Source organism: Micropterus salmoides, unplaced genomic scaffold (assembly GCF_014851395.1).
Source record: "Micropterus salmoides isolate LMB-PRFRI ecotype aquatic unplaced genomic scaffold, ASM1485139v1 Ms_hic_scaffold_15, whole genome shotgun sequence".
NCBI lineage: Eukaryota > Metazoa > Chordata > Actinopteri > Centrarchiformes > Centrarchidae > Micropterus > Micropterus salmoides.
In genome coordinates, this window is record NW_024040596.1 from 9,348,809 (window position 1) to 9,361,082 (window position 12,274).

General features: G+C 39.4%; 1 protein-coding gene across 3 annotated transcripts in view; it reads right to left on the minus strand.

Moving 5' to 3' along the window:
- lims2 (LIM and senescent cell antigen-like domains 2) overlaps positions 1-12,274 on the minus strand; it is a 31,566-nt gene that overhangs the window by 17,949 nt on the left and 1,343 nt on the right. Inside the window, exon 1 of one of the 3 annotated variants that reach the window (XM_038720239.1) lies at positions 10,609-10,757. The exons of 1 other annotated variant lie outside the window; for it this stretch is intronic. Coding sequence is in view for 1 of the 2 variants with exons in the window: in XM_038720237.1 (XP_038576165.1) it covers positions 5,287-5,387 (101 nt within the window). In the remaining variant the exon portion in view is untranslated. Of the gene's footprint in view, positions 1-5,286; positions 5,495-10,608; positions 10,758-12,274 lie in introns of those variants that run through there. One more of the 3 variants, XM_038720237.1, reaches the window with a different exon arrangement.

Sequence of the window (12,274 nt, forward strand, 5' to 3'; positions counted from 1 at the left end):
CCACACAAAAATCATGATCTTTTCAAGATGTTCTCTACAGTGTATTAAAGACAGGAGAGGGCCCTTTTTCACTTGTGTGTTGAATATGGCTGACGCAAGTCACACTAGACAAGAAAAGTCTTTCTGTCATGGACTCCTGAGGCCTCTGAGACACAGAATGGATTGTGTAGTGTTTTTATAAACTACATCACTTCTACTAACAGTCAGAATAAGGAATAATCAGATATTTTAGCAAAGAGAGCCATGGTTTTTCAGTGCCTGAGAGAGAGAGACAGAGAGAAAGAGAGAGAGGGAGGGAATGTGAGCGGCGATATGAATGTCAACCTGAGCTTAAAAATGGCTACAGCAACTGTCAGCAGTGGACACGGTGTCTCTGGTGTTTTCCCTCTGCAGGATAGGATTTTAAAACTTCCCTATGGTCATTAAGGGTCACAGGTCAGATCATCCTTGGAAAATGAGGAAGGAAATTTACTGTTCCAATGACCTAACCTCTGTTGCTATCACAGAGGTATAGCCATTTATTTGTGCATATAATCTACAGCAGTGATTTTCAACAGTCCATGTGCGACACGGTCAGAAACATTTAACCCAAGAACACACTGACAAGCATTTGTCTATTACATTTTCCATCTGCAAAGACCCCCAGACAGATTTTGCAAATTCTAAAACGAAGGACCATGTAGGCTAAAAAGGACATGGAACTTTTACAGCTTTGACACTAAAGACATGTATAAATATAGCAGTTAATTCCATGAAAGAAAAGAGAAGCTACAACTCCTAAACCCCCACCGATAATCAGACAATGATGTGTTTAAAGTGCACCACAGTTACAGAGGACAAGCCTCCATTCACTATCCTGGAGGAGTCTGTTTTCAGTTGGTGCTTAATTTGGATTAACTTTGTTTTTCTTAGTTTCCCACTTAAACCTCAACTAATGACATATTTTTCTTGTGACCATCTAATAAAGGATGGATTAGGCTATAAAATATGCAGGATTCCCATTTATAAATGATTCAGGCAAGGAAACAAAAGAAATATGTTTTGCAGTGGTTGGGCATATCTGCCTGAAAAATGAAAAGTATATTATGCAACAATTTTGTTTGTTGAGTGTGTGTTAAGGTTGGAGTCCCAAGAAACAACCCTGACTCTCAGCCGGTGCGAGACGAGCAGATTCAGGCCAAAGAAACAGATCAAACACACCCTGTTCATACACCCACACTCCCGCTCATACTCTGTGTCAGCAGCAACCATGGAAACACAGGCATGAAGGTTGCTTGGGTACAGCATATTTCCTTTGGCAGGGCATAGAGCGTTTCCACACTAACGCGCGCACACACACACACACACACACACACACACACACACACACACACACACACACACACACACACAATGACACACACTGATCCAGTGACTGTGCAAACATAATTCATGATTAACATTTCCTTTGTTTTTGTTCCTGACGCCCATTTTGACCTGAACTATCAAGGGCCCAGTCCAACTGAACTCTACAAGACAGCCAGGAACACATCCAGCCCAAAGGATTACAGTAACACGGAGGACTTTCTCAATACTGTAACGCAGCTTTTATCTTACAAATGTAATTGGTAAAAAAGGGGTTTAACAGGTTCACTTACAGGCTCATTTAAAACCCCGAATTAGGGCTGAGCAATAAAAAAATTATTCAAATTATCGCGATATAATTTTTCTCAATAACAATAGAACAAATGTTTAATCAATGTTCAATAAATGTTTGATTTAATTCATTTGAATTTGAAAAAATCAGCACTTAATTTTTCTATTAAGATATTTAATTTGTTAAGAAAAAGGAAATGGAAAAAGGCTTTACTTTATTTTACTCAAGCATATTTGTTGAAAAAATATTTTATCAGAATTGTTTTGAATGTTCTACCTCATATTTGTGAAGTGATCCACTGTTTGGCATCAACTGTCTGTCATGTGACCATAAAGAATAGTTTATAGGCACATTTAACCATCTGGTTTCTTCTTCTTTTACTCAGGAGCAAAAATCTGCTTTAAAACTCGAAAGAAATAATGATTTGACATTTACCATGATAATTATTGATATCGAATGATAATTTTTTATTGTGAGATCATTTTCGCCCAGCCCTACCCTCAATGTCCAACTACTATTTTGTCACATTTTGTATATGAAGGACATGTTGAATGTGACTGCTTTCACATATATAAAACTTAAAATCAGCTGTGCCACTTAATGATAATCGTGCTTGGTGTAAGTGTGTAAGAAAACAGATGCTTTGTGAAACTAGTTAATTTTTATTTCATACCACACACACTTGTAGAAAGCACCAGTTAAATCTCGATAGCACTTAGCTGCACCTCTGTGAATACACTTTTTAGGGAAAGCACAAAAAAAAGTCACATATGGCAATGGACTGTATCATAGACTGTATGGACTGTATAAGACTCCGGGCATAAATGTCCTGCTAGTTTTCATAGCTTTGTCATAAGTCATAAGTTTGCTTCCTTTAGAAATAATTGTAAAACACTTTCATAATGAGTTTATGGTGTCATTATGTTAATTTGTAAATTATAGTCCCATTTTAGAGGAAAATAGACGACCATAAAGCAGGGTATGCTTTAGGGTGTGACTACCATATGATTGACAAGATACTACCATGGCAATCCGACATTCAGGCTAGTGGCGACTTGTATCCACCGCACTGTATAAATTTAACCAGTGCCGTTGAAAATGCTTATTAGGAGGCGGTTTGCCAAAATTAGCATCCCAGTTAATATCACAGGTGAGGTGAATTTTGGATTCACCTAACCAAAATATCAAATGTGAGGTTTCAAAACGGTAGACCACAAACCAGTGGGTGACATCACGACGAATACGTCCAAGAACAATTACGTTGACATGTCAGCATTGTGGAAGCATTTTAAAGTGTTAGCAGACAGTATTCTGCTGAATTGTCTCCAAGCACATCTGCTCCATCTGTGGCTGACTTCTTAGAAAAGGCAACAAACGGTCTGATCTGCTTTGAGTGTCACTCATTTCTGAGACGGTGATTAAGCTAGCTGCACCTAAAATTAGAGTGCACATGTATTCAAGCCTTTATGGTAAATCCACTGAAACGGATCAGTGCGAGCAGCAGGCAGGTTAGAGACTTTATCCTGTCATTTTCTCTCTTTACAAAGAAAAAAGTGTTGCAGTATGAGAGTCCTACCTCAAGAGAGGCTATGGTCTTCATGTTACGCGATACGAGAACCACATACAACATTATTTATCAAATTGAGTCGGACTGAATATAGCGTGAGGGTATAGATGTGACAACATCCATTTTTCTAAATAAGGTGTCTATACAGTATGGAAATAAATTAATTGGATTATATTCACAGAAAGTATAAAAATATTACATCATGTGTACATTAAAAGTAAATGGACAAATGTAATTTACTTCACCGGGCCACAGACCCACCCACCACAGCCTCTCCTTCTCTCCTGTGGGAAACACTGAGTAAAAAGCACATTTTGACTATTTAATTTATGTAGTGGTAAAAAAAAAAAAAGGCAAAATAAATGGAAAAAGTCTAAATGTACTTATTCGGTGTTTGGCAAATTTTTTCATTAAATTCGGCTTCGGCCAACAATTTTCATTTCATGGAAGATTTTATTGGACTTCTACAAATGTGTACAATGATGCGCAAATATTTCACTATCTGCAAATATGTATTTGTACATTTGTGATGTGTAAAATCATATCCACAAAAATACAGGGTGATGTGTACACACAAAACTGTTTTTACACATTTGCAGATTACTTGTGTGAATTTGTGGGTCACGTTACATTTGTAAATACACAAATGTGTAAAAAGGAACTTACAAAAATTAAATCATTGTACACATTTGTAGATTGTCTTCTGTGGGTTACAAATATTAAAGTCCAAAAAAATCTTCCATACATTTCGGTGCATCCCTACTTTACTGCAGGTAAACTTTAATTCTCAAACAAGAAGTTTGTGAAGTTTTCTGGGTCTTCTGCTTTGCTTGCTCAACACAGTGACCCTGTCCAGTCAGATCTCTACAACAGTTTTATTTCCATTAAATTATACATAGCACAAAGATTGTGCTTAGGATAGACTGCAATATAAAGGAACCCATCTGACACATATTTTTGCATTGCATGAGAAGAAGGGAGGCACAAAGCAAGAAAATAGTGTTGACTGGGGAATCCTCTAAAGAAAGGGCTCCCTCTTTCTGTCCACATTCCTCACATTACTACATTCCTCTAATCACTTCAGGATCACACACACACACAAAGAGAGAGAGAGAGAGAGAGAGAGAGAGACAATGGGAGGGACAGAAAAAGAGCATCCAAAACTCAATGATGTGATCGTGTTGCAAATGTCTGCATATGTTGCACGTTGTCTATCGCTGCTGGTCACACAACTCAGAGGAATTCCGCCATCAGCTGCAGTATTTACAAATCAAATACTCCACTACCCCTCACCTTATCTATCCTTGTCAATACATGACACACAGAAAAGGACTTTCCTTCAAAGGTTCCTCTGACAATGATTCTGTTTTCTGTAACACAAGTGAACCCTCTCTGATTACTTACATGATGCAAGACAGCTCCAGCTCCTGATAACAAAGCTGATTACCAGTTAATGATAACCAAGCTGATAACCAGCTAATGATAACAGAACCAACCCAAATGACCACAGGACACCAAATTAAAAAGTCAACATTCATTGCACAAGATTAAGCCCAGTTAATCCTGCCTATTAATACAAAAAATAACTTATAATGAAATATAAGCAAAAAGTAAACCTTGCAATGAGCAGCAGAGAAGCTAAAAAATAGTGACTGACAGGCCATTAGCTGATCCTGAAGATCATCAGAAGCATTTACACGTCATTTATCGTATTTTCTTAGACAGCCTACGGAGATGCTGGACATTCGGACAGGCACACATTTTTTTTTTTACAAGCCTGGTATGGTTTTTGCTGATTTCTTCATTCTTAAGTGTTTCTATCAGGAGCCATTTAAAACTTCTTACATAGACTGCTATAAGAACCCAAAGGGGTTGATGTCTCACTGCATAGTTAAAAAGTGCACACTGTCTGGTACATACTGAGTCTCACATACAGGTGGTGGGCAGAATATCTGCGACACAACATACAATATAATATGAGTAAAGCACCGGCACAGTCTTCATAGAGGAAATCAACATTACAGTCCCACCAATAATTAGACATTTGACAGAAAGTTTTAAACTTCACAAAAGGTAGACTCACCTGAGGCTGTCCCGAGCCACACTTCCATAGCTGTCTGGTCTCTCTTGTCTTCGCCTGTATAAGTCTGAGTTTGACAACTCTTTTAGCTTCAAAGAGTTCATCTCACCTTCGCCTCTCTCTCTCTCGCTCTCCCTCCCTCCCTTCCTTCCGTACTTCCTACCCTGTGTCTGCTGAGAACAATCAGTCCACAGGAACAGGAATACTCCAAGGAAAATGTGTGTGTGTGTGTGTGTGTTATGGCTAAAGCCAAATAAAAAGATTAAGTCTTGTGCCGCTCTTGTTCTCCCTCTCAATCACGCCTCCAGGGCTCACACCCTTGAGGAAGGACATATACAGAGGTGTGGTTTCACAGCCTGCACACCTACCAAACAGTCCTTGCTCCTCCTCCTCCCCCTCCTGCAGCAGGTAAAGGAGGAGAACGAACGCCTAAGAGGAAAGGAGAAATAGTTGCAGAAGAAGAGAAAGGCATTGTGTTGCCCTTTTGGCCTTTACCCCCCATTGTCCCTATTTACCTCCTACTTCTCTGTGGCTCCTTTCTCTGTTAAAAAAGAAAGCCCAAGATGGACAAGAGACAGCGCAAACAACAGAAGAGACAAAGAAAGGCTGTTTTCCACACACATTATACAATGGCAGGCTGTCAGTACTGATAACTAGTTATGTTGCATAGAGATGCGTCAATCATCCCAACAGTGTCACTGAGGTCAGCATCACAGCCTGACTGATGCTGTTTGAGGCTAAAACCAATATTTATACTTAAGTTAAAAAAAACAACAATTCATATTTATGCACAATATATTTGGTAAGGATTCCTGTTTGGGCATTAAAGAGCACTTAAACAATAAATTCAATAATAACAGGAATATGAAATAAGTTAATACAGACAAACAAGGATTCAGAAAAAAAGGGGTTGAATATACTGAAAATGTCATCTATAAAACATGTACGTACTTCACTGTCCTTTTTATGAATGTATCAACCTACATATCCCACAATTTCCATGTATAAAAAAGTCTGCCTCAAAGAACTTCTAAGCAATGGTGATATCAAGCCCACAACAACATGATGTACCAATGTTTTGACGATAAAAATGATGATCAGTCAGCAAGCTGCCTCATCCTGACCAGGCAATATAACAGTGTTTTCAATACAGTAAGATAAAAAAAAAATGCAGTCAGCGTTTCAATCTGAACAAGAACTTGTTTTGAAAGATGGGAACATATAAACCGAGTAAAGATTGCACAATCCGGAACAATGCCACCGATTAAGGGAGCATTATTTTCATGTTTCAATCTCTTCATTTTGACTTGAACTCCTCCACTGTAAACTGTGAGATTATTTTCCCAGCAGAAACAACCAACTATTGAAAAAAGGGGGGTAAATGTCATTCTATGAATAATTCATCACAATGTTACGTGGGAACAAGAGATCCTCTCCAACAGACGCAAAACACACACAGACACACATTTTCAGATGGAGCTGAAAGTTGCCTCTCAGCCATGGTTAATTACGAACAAGAAGTTGGAGAGGACATGAAACCAAACAAGCAAAGTCAACAAGCAGCCGAAGAAGAAACAGATGAGCACAGAGCACAGGCTGCGGCACTGTAAAACAGAACAAGCAAAGTGACTGGCGATCTAAATCTGAAATTGCCCGTTTAGGTTGGCCTAATTATGTTAATTCTGTGTTAGCATTCAGCCAATACCTGTACCTGTCATTATACGTAGATATTACAACGGTGTGAACGTTTGGCTGCGGGTGGACTAACAGCTGGAAAAACCTAGACAGGTTAAATATGTACGGACAGGTTCATGCTCCATGAAGAGTTCACACACTATGCAGATTCACCTTCAGCAGCTTGCCTTGACCTGTTCGGCATTCCACAAGGGTCCTGACGAACACACACGCACACACAAAATGTAGAAGCGTAGAATGTGAATGTTGAACTTCAACATCAGCTTCACATCCTGAAACAGCTGCAGCAGGTCTCAGTAGCGCAGGCTGACATGTCTGAGTCCGCCAGAACATTCACCATGAATCATCAGTTTTAGGCTTAACTTACCATTCAGTCATTATAGGCAGAGAGCATTTCCCTCAAAATTCAAAAATGGGGTAATTGTCATATAATTTCAATCTAAATTGGAACAGTAAAATGACAACACATGTTTTCGTCATTTGCTCTGGATTACACAGTGTAAGTGCATGTGGTGTTTTAGTAGTATAGTATAGCTAAGACTGTACTCTGGATCTAAGTTGCATGCAGCCAACGTTAGCTGGTATAAATGAGCTGAGAAAGAACACACAGCCTTGTGGCACTATCTACGTGGGGACTTGTCATTGACATGATGCATTCCCTAGCCCCTTACTACCCTAACCTTAACCATCACAACTACATGCCTAACCTAACCTAGTTTTAACCTGAACACTAAAATCAAGTCTTAACCATCGAAAAGCCCTTTAAACACACAAGCATGTGTGTCCACACAAAGCTGTAGGACCCAACAACTATAGTGGAATCCTGTTTTTTGGACCCCACGAATATAGTAAATCAAGCCCTCACACACACAAACACACATTTGTTCCTTTATCCCAGTGGGTAGGCCTACCCTAACCTCAACCATCACAACTACATGTCTAACATTAACCCTAACCCAATCCTTAACCCTTTGGTAACCTAAACCATATAACAAAGTCTTTAGCCCTAATATAAAGCAGCCTCTACCCATGGAGACCCATCGGTTAGTGTCCATTCAGGTAAAATTCCCCACCGGGATTGAGATTCACACACACACACACACACACACACACACACATTTCCATGCCCAGTGTCACTCCAGAACCACCCTCTCTTTCACATGAGTGCATTGCCACCGTGTGGACAACATTGGTACAACAGCTATTCTATCAACTTCTCTATCTCAATCTCGAACCTCATCTATCCACTGCAAACCTCAAACACTGTGATGATGATTAAAATGTATTCCATCGATAACCAGTTGACTGTGGGATTACTGTTTGTTGGACTCCTGAAATCAGCAACGTGTGTAGTATTTTCAAAACAGACACAACAAAGTGAACATTACTTAATTAATTTGTTCTAGTTGTGTTAAGTTGAATAAACCGTTTTATATATTCTGTTCATCTTACAACTGCTTCTCTGCTGTAATGATCCTGTTTCCAATACAAACTATTTATTATTCGTTTAAAGGAACAGGAATCTTGGCATCACTCACGCACACATACTGTATGTTTAAGTGTACAAACAAGTGCATTCAAAACAGTCCAAATGCAAAGGCACAGTGTGAAGATCTATGCAATATAACATCACTGACATCAAGCTGACTTCTTAAAACAATACTGAAACGGTACACTGAGGTGTTGCACCATGCACACTCCATAAAAAACATAAAACCATGGATGCTTCTAACTGAAGCAAGTAATGGAGCCTAGCTGCAGCTGCTACTACAATTACTAATACTTTTAACAGTAATATAAATTAATCTTACCAATGTTTCCTGTCAGACTGTATTGAAGTTGTTTCCGTTGTTGCTTAAGTCCCTTTGCTGTCACTATGAACACTCCTACTGCTATTATCTCCGACTACATGGCCACATCACTTCCTGTTTGCTGTTGTGTTCGTGTGTTTCCACTTGAGCCTATGTGCCAGTATGTGTTTGTGGAGAACGGCTGGATGTAAAGCCACCACACACTTCTAGCCCTGTGTGTGTGTGTGTGTGTGTGTGTGTGTGTGTGTGGTATAGGCCTTTGGCTCCCAGACTGCCCATCAGGAATGAGATGGGGTGTGAGGAGGAAGAAGCAGGGGAGATCAAAAGCAGTGTAGAGGAGAGGTGGAAGTACTAAGGAGGTGAGGGGAGTCTTCAACGACCACACTGAATGGATAATAAAGCAGTTGTCATGGACCTGCCATGTTAAGTGTGTCTCTCCAGTTTCCACGGAGGAGACTAAAGTTCAAACGCAGCGACCACACTGACTACACATAATCATGGGTGTGCCTGGAAATATGTAACACATCTCTGTCTCAACGCATTTATAGTAGGAAAAAAATCTGACTGTTTCACAACTGCTTGTGTTACTTAACAACAAAATAATAGAAATTTTATGGAAATTGGCTGATGCAAAAACTATGTAAATAACAATAAAGCTAACAAAAATAGGTAAACACACCTAATTTGCAATGCCATACTTACAGAATGTATTGGAAGGAAAGTTGGGATCACAGCATTAGGAAATGCGTGCAAAAAAAGCATTAACATATAAATAAAAATATCTGCAGTATTAAAAAACATTTTCTAGGAATAACCTGACATGACGGCCTGAAAACAGATGTAAGCTGCTGGTATTTTGAGAGTCTGCATGACTCTCCACTGTTCACTGGAAAGGTGACGCAATTCTTGCAGATAGCTGACTTATGAATCTGTAGGGGAGCTTTGCACAGCCATACTCCCTACTTCCTTCTGTATCGGTCAAGCAGTTATTAATCATTGGTGTATTTAAACACACACACTACATACATTATACTACGAAGAAAAACTCAATGAGAACAGCATGTTAGTATTTCTTATAGCGATCACACAGACAACCCTTCAGAACCTCTTCTTGTGAACAGAAACCACAGTGACGTCTAGTTTCACAGCAGTGTGGACCAGCGCAAACAGGAGAACACACACCATTGTGTCGCCTTTGTGGAAAACAAATACACATGAAAAATAAATTTAAAGTTTTCAACATAGCGAGATAATATTTTGACTATCTCTTATGAAGGAAGTCCATTTTCTGAGTCAGATCTCATAGTTTTAGCTCACCCATGTGTAACACAGTAATGCATAAGACAGTTCTTCCTTGTGCATAATATTTATCATTAACGAAAGCAGTAAAAGCTTTGTCAAAGCAGGTGCCTCTTCTGTTCTGTTCATTTGTTGCAGTAAGCAAACGTTGATGCATGAATCTACAATTGAGTCTGCCTCATAATAAATGCATTTTAATGTGAAGACAGTGGTGGGCCTTTATTGTGCTTCTAAATCATGGGACAGACAAGTCCTCCAACCAAATGAAATGACTCTAGAAACTTACTGTACCTCAGGTCAATAATTTAATGTATCAATATGCTACAGTGTGTGTTACTTGCAATAAACATTTCACACAGTCCAAATCCTACGTCTCACAAGTTCACCGTTCTTCCAAACAAGGACAAGTCCACACTGGAGACTGGGACTCTAAGCTCTAGTTGTATCAACACAGAGTGGAAGCAGATCAAAATGTAATGCTTTGGGAATGCAGCAATCCGCAGGCCTTTAAAAGACTCACCCTCTTCAGCGTTTAGAGTCCTGAGTGCGCTTTATAAAAGCCAGATTCATCCCAGGCCATAATTAACTCAGCAGCGCACAGAGTAGCCCTCACACTGGTAGAAAAGACACTGCTCTGAATAGCAGTCACCAAGCAACGGATGGGCAGGAAGTGGTTTAGAAAACAGTGCGTACTGTCCAGTGAGTTTGTGTGGAAATTCCTGTGCAGGGAGGAGGTTGATCGCCTGGAGGACCATCCTCTTTTCTTATTTAATCACTTCTGTCAAATGTGTGTGTTGACATAAATATATCTAATTGCTTAAAGCTACATTGGCTTTTGATTATTAACACTGTGCCATTAGTGTGGACAAACCACAATATATATACGATACAATATACAGGAGGATTTCGCTGAACTTTTGAACTACCGTAAACCTTCAATTATAGTCCCAATTAAATGCCTGTCCCTTTTACTGGCCTGGTGTGGCTCCTTGTTTTGACAAATAAACACTGGTCTCAATTAGACGCCTATTCTGGTTTTCATAGAAGTTTATTGAATGTATAAAGCCCCTAAAAGCCAACCGGGTCACCCTCTCGAGCTAGTTCTAAACTCCTTAGATCCCACACACAAATATAAATGTTTAAAGTTTTGTCAATATGAACATGCTACGCATCGTTAGATCAGTTAGATTCTTCACAATTCAATCATTCAGTTCATAAAGTCTAATTCATTCAGAACCGGCAGTGTTTCCCATACATAGGCTTTACTTGGGCGGGTCGCCCAGGTAGATTAACAGCCGCCAGAGTAAATTTGGCGACCCATTTTAAAATCGTTCTTGATTGCAGCACAGCCGCACAAATCTGTCCAACACAACGCTGTCAATGTCGGAGATCCATCTTCAAAACAGTTATTAGCAAGCATGTAAGGAGTCTAGCTAATAAGGAGAGCTATGTTAACTTTGGAAAACACCTGTTCGAAGTTACCATGCTGTAGTACCGCAGGTAGTCTACAGGTGCGCTCGAGATAACTGGCTGACTTTCGCCAACTTGATAGATAGGGGAATAAAAACAGCGCCGTCAAGTCAGACACAATCTGCGTGAGCTTAGTGAGTTTATAACAATGATCAGGCCTTGCTCCCACGGGGTCTAGTGACGTGACACCTCGCAGGAGGTAAGGCTCTGTTACTGAGAAAAGAGGTGGATGCAAATTTTGGTAGGTAGCCTACAATATCGTTTTTGCCGAATTATGCGATTCACTTCTAAAGGTCCTTTTAGGACACTTTGCTGTTTGAACGCGGTTAACGCCACATGTTTTTGCTGAATCTCAAGAAATGGTACTTTTACTAAGTGTAATAACATATTAACGATTCTTCACGTTCATAAAATATATACTGATCATTTATCACTATTGATGAACCCCACAAAGAATACCACAGCTACGCTGTCAATCTGTGGGAAACACTGACAACTGAGATTTGTTTTATGTGAGATGTGTGACTATGGAAATGATTCCAGAAAGCCAGATAAAGTAGAGACTTTTTTGGTAGAGGTTGTGAAAAACATGGATTTTCAAATAAAGCAAATATTTGGGGGAAATACTATAAATATTGCTATGAATTAGCACACTGGTTAAAAATGCTAAAACTGGTAGAAGTTTCTGAAATCATTATCATCCACTCTAAGTGAGA